This window comes from Epinephelus lanceolatus, chromosome 16, assembly GCF_041903045.1.
Source record: "Epinephelus lanceolatus isolate andai-2023 chromosome 16, ASM4190304v1, whole genome shotgun sequence".
Lineage (NCBI taxonomy): Eukaryota > Metazoa > Chordata > Actinopteri > Perciformes > Serranidae > Epinephelus > Epinephelus lanceolatus.
In genome coordinates, this window is record NC_135749.1 from 14780670 (window position 1) to 14785111 (window position 4442).

General features: G+C 42.8%; 1 protein-coding gene across 1 annotated transcript; it reads right to left on the bottom strand.

Moving 5' to 3' along the window:
* Positions 1 to 1932: 1932 nt before the first annotated feature.
* Positions 1933 to 4210, bottom strand: npy (neuropeptide Y). Its single transcript, XM_033637210.2, has 4 exons — positions 4051 to 4210; positions 3568 to 3755; positions 2362 to 2451; positions 1933 to 2272 (listed from the first exon to the last, which is right to left on the bottom strand). The coding sequence occupies exons 2-4, from the start codon at positions 3753 to 3755 to the stop codon at positions 2251 to 2253; spliced, it is 300 nt and encodes a 99-aa protein (XP_033493101.1). The 5' UTR covers positions 4051 to 4210; the 3' UTR covers positions 1933 to 2250.
* Between the last annotated feature and the right edge of the window lie 232 nt (positions 4211 to 4442).

Below are 4442 nucleotides of genomic sequence, written 5' to 3' on the forward strand. Positions count from 1 at the left end.
CCGCCCCATTGCCTGACGTCATACAGCATCGACCAATGGCAGCTGAGGTACGGCCCTCGCTAAGTGAATGCATAGTAGCATGTAGTATTTTTCTATCACCATGTCACACACCCGTCCATTCACATAAACACATGTTTGCGTAATTCCAAATAGACCATGAACATTCATGTAGACCACCACAGAAGAGTATAAGCATAAGTAGGCTAAGTCTATGCAGCTACCATGATAAGGCACCATCATAAAACTTTAAGCATATTTTTAAAAATATAAGACAAGTATAGCTACACAAGCCACATGTATGCCAATACTAAGAGAGCTCTGAATTTTTACTCCAAATCCCCTCTTGAGTAACATAATAGTAAGTTATATAGGCTAAGACAATTTTAATATCCCATTAATGTGTTAACAAGGGCTAATACACATGCTAGACAATACCTTAAGTGAGGGTTGACTGCAGTTGTAATGGTTTCACAAACGTTATTGGACAGATTAAAGTCCACACTTCAGGATTACTTGAAAATTTTAGGATAAACACAGGGGTGTCACAGTAGGGGGAAAAAGTGGGTCTGATTACACAGGGCCCCAGTTGGATGAGGGCCTCGGATGAAACGTTTGGTTTTGTCTGCAATTCTCATCTCCAAGTAATTAGAGTCGTAACTAAATTAAATCAACTGTTAAAAGACTGGCACAAAATGGTTTAGTCCACCCCTGCACTAGGGTCTTTCACTAAATGCAGCTAGAGCTGAGTGAGTGACTGCTTCTGCTGCTGGAGAACCAACTAACACTGTCATGTTTCCCCCGAAAAAGGGAAATTGGGGTTTCAAAAAAGAAAAGTAAGACAGACACAAAAGGTGCGTGAAAGGGACATGGATCATGAGAGAAAGAGCAGGGGGCCCACAGATTCGGCTTACACATAGCGCCCAGAATTTGGTGCTACACCCCTGGATAAATGATCAGCTTTTAATGCAGCCTAAGTTTTACCAGACTCCATATAGTGTTTGCATTCATTTTTTTTAACTACCTTTATATTCTCCACAGAGAATCGAAGCCTGTAGCTTGTAGAGGCAGAACCATGAAGCGCTGTGTCAAGTCTTCAATTCATGGTTCAGTGTCAGGATTGACCAGGCGCTACTATTTTATCAATGATTCAATACTTGTTCCAGGCTTAGGGTAAGATGTTAAAGCACCACATGAATACCAAGAACTCATCGGGTCCCCCTGTGAATGCTTTTTTTCGTCCTGTGGGTTATCTAATTTCCATTGCAGACTGTGTGTCTGCATAACCTCTTAACTGCTTGATTTGTGCTCTATGGGCTGATTTGATGTCAGGCTGCGGTAGGCTAACCACTCGTGTAATTGCAATAATGCTCCTGGAAATGCCATTTCTCCCTTCATTTAGTTTCAGAGTAGGTACTTATCCTTCTGGCCACAAGAGAGCGCCATTAGATACCCAATTGGCAGCTTCAAATTGATGTTTTCTGACCATGTAAGCTTTTACTGGACCATCCGTGCTTGCTGGACCCAGTTTCACTGTACCCATGCCCCATTATCCAGTGTCATCGAGATACAATAGCTGCCACCATCATGGGTTTCAGCTGGAAGGCAAGGTGCAGCACAGTAAGTCCAAACTCGATCTCATCACGAGAGAAGACATCAAGCAAACAGTGTCTGAGATGTGTAAGGAGAGCAGCTGTAAAAAACATTTTCACATCAGGGGAGCATTCAGGACTGATGTTCTCTCTAATCTGACAGCTGGGTGGCAGGATGAATATATAATGTGATGTCAGCCATCAGTCAGTGCTCCATTTCACCCCTGCTCAGGCTATGTTCTGACATTTTGCAAACAAATATCAGACAGGTTTTTTTGTCACGGTTTAGTGAATTACCACCCTGGCTGCAGTTTGTTTAAAATGAAATCTACATTTCAACACATTTCTTCAAACAATTAATCTTTAATAGCACAATTATACAATACAATCAACATGCCCTCCTCCACTTTACTGTTATGTTTCACAGATGAGAACTCTGAATAAACTATTTACAATTTTATGGCACATACTTTAAGCAGTTGTGACTGTAGCTGTCGGGCAATGAGGAGGGGTCGAATATACGTGGCGGCTCATAGAGGTAAAGGGGGCAGAGGCAGGGTGGTCTTTTGGTGTAGGAAGGTGTGTAGTGACAGATGTGTAGAGGTCAGAATGTCAGCGGCGGCGGGGCGGCAGTGATGTGGAGCCAACACTGATGACAGCATCACCACAATGATGGGTCGTATCTATTGAGAGAGAAACACAGGACAAGGTCAGCTTCCTGTGAGAGTTACAACAATCTGGAGTTTATACACTCACAGCTTTACACACACACCTTGACTGTGGGAGCGTGTCTGTGCTTTCCTTCAACAGCAGCTCTGAGACCAGTGTGTCCAGAATCTCAGGACTGGACCTTTTTCCATACCTGAGACATAGACAGAGACACACAGGCAGGTAGTTAATTGGACAGATGGACATTTAAAGGACTTAGCACCCGCATGGACCTTTTGCTGACAAATGAAAAAACACCAGAGAGAAAAAGAGAGACCTCGGCTGAGTACAGGGAAATAAATAACTCAACCTAATATGCGGCATGTCGTTGTGTCATATGTCCAATTATAATCTCAGTGAAGACTAAGCACAGTCAGACTGAGACCCTGCAGGGCCAGACAGGAGTTGCATCACAGGTGGTCATATTTCCTTTTCTGTCCCTCAGATGATAAGCTGTGCCATCGCGCTCGTCCCCCTGGGTGGCTAAACGCCTGGAGCCAGCATGCAAGCCCCTGACATTCAGAAGAAAGCTGAAAACTGTGGGTGATTGGATACGCCATGCTGGCCGTGGCATTCATTTCTCCTCAGTTTCTTTTTTATTTCTTTTTTTTTTTTTTTTTTTTTACAGGTGGCAAATAGGCAGCGGGTGTTCCCTGCTTTGTAACATGGTGTGAGACGCTACAGCCAGACTTGCAAGACTTAAGCTGGCAGCTCCAACAGGCAAAACTTTACGTAGACTTTGTTTGATGTCAAAGGTTCACACGTTACTGTCAGATTATGTCAAGAACACAACAGGAAAATGCTAAATGTTAAGGAAAGTTTGCAGGAAGACAATTGTCAGCTAGTTAGATGATAGCAGAGATACTGGGAAAAAATGCATTAAACATATTATTTTTTGTGAACCTTCAGCCATGATCATAGACAATCCCTTAAAATTAAAATCCTGCTCAGCAGTAGTGAATTTAGGGCTATGGGAGAAAGTAGAAGAACATGTTGAAGCACCACTGAACTTACAAGTTTTATCCAAAAGCAGTCATCTCATTATAGGCTACTTAGTGGATACATATTTGTGAAACTGGACAGAATTAAATAGACTAGAATAATGTGTGGAAACAACCAGTCACTGGACAAATATCACCAATCCATTCATACAAGGAGAAAACAAATAGTGCCTTGTAAGTTCAAACCTAAAATCAAATTAGTTCCAGCTCTATTAATAGGCTTTCTGCTCTATTCTATTCCAGCAGAGAGGAGTCACTAGTCCACCTACCTCTGTCTTGTGATGAGGTTAATGTAGTGTCTCAGGGCTGAGTAGTACTTCGCCAGGTCCTCCGCCGGGGCGTCATCCCCCGGGTTCTCCGGTTTCACCGGGTATCCCTCCGTCAGGGCGCCCAGGCAGAGCAGCGCCCACAGCAGGAACCCCAGAGTCCCCAACCAGCTCACTAAGTTAGGATGCATCTGACCGAGCAAGGACAAGTGAAAACTGAGTCCATGCTGCATCACTGGACACTTGTTCCAATGCAACTTTTTAAACTAATTGTCAATATTTATTTAGCTAAGATTCATAACTGTTTACTGATGCCATTGCCTGTGGAATACATGTATACTTGGTTGAAGTAAAAAAGAAATCGAAATACTACTATAGATTTCCAATACTTTTGCAGCTGCATTACCAAAGTCATGTTGAGGGACCTTCAATAAGTTTAATAATTTAAAGTCAAGGTTCTTGTAAATCAAATATCAAGGTACTTACATTTCCCAGAGGATCAGAGGGAGATTTGCGCGCTGTCCCGAGGCGTCTCTTCTGCTCTTCTGGGCGCTTGGTGCGCGCTGGGTTTTATATCTGTGTGCGCCAGACAGCGCTGCAGAAACAACGCGTCAGAGCTGCGCTCCGTTTAGCGCAAGTCTCTGCCTTTCTCCGTGTGAACGTCACCGGTGATGCTGTCATTAGTGTGCTTTTTAGAAAAAGCTGTTTACATAAATTTAAAAGGCGTAGAATAACAATGCAAATTAAAAATAGAGTGAGCTAATAAGCTTTTTTTTCCAATGAGTCAAGAGGGATTAGGAAGAAGTGTTTTTCTTTTTCTTTTTTTAAAGAACATGGCCAATCCAGCTGCTATAATAAGACTACATTTTAGGATACCA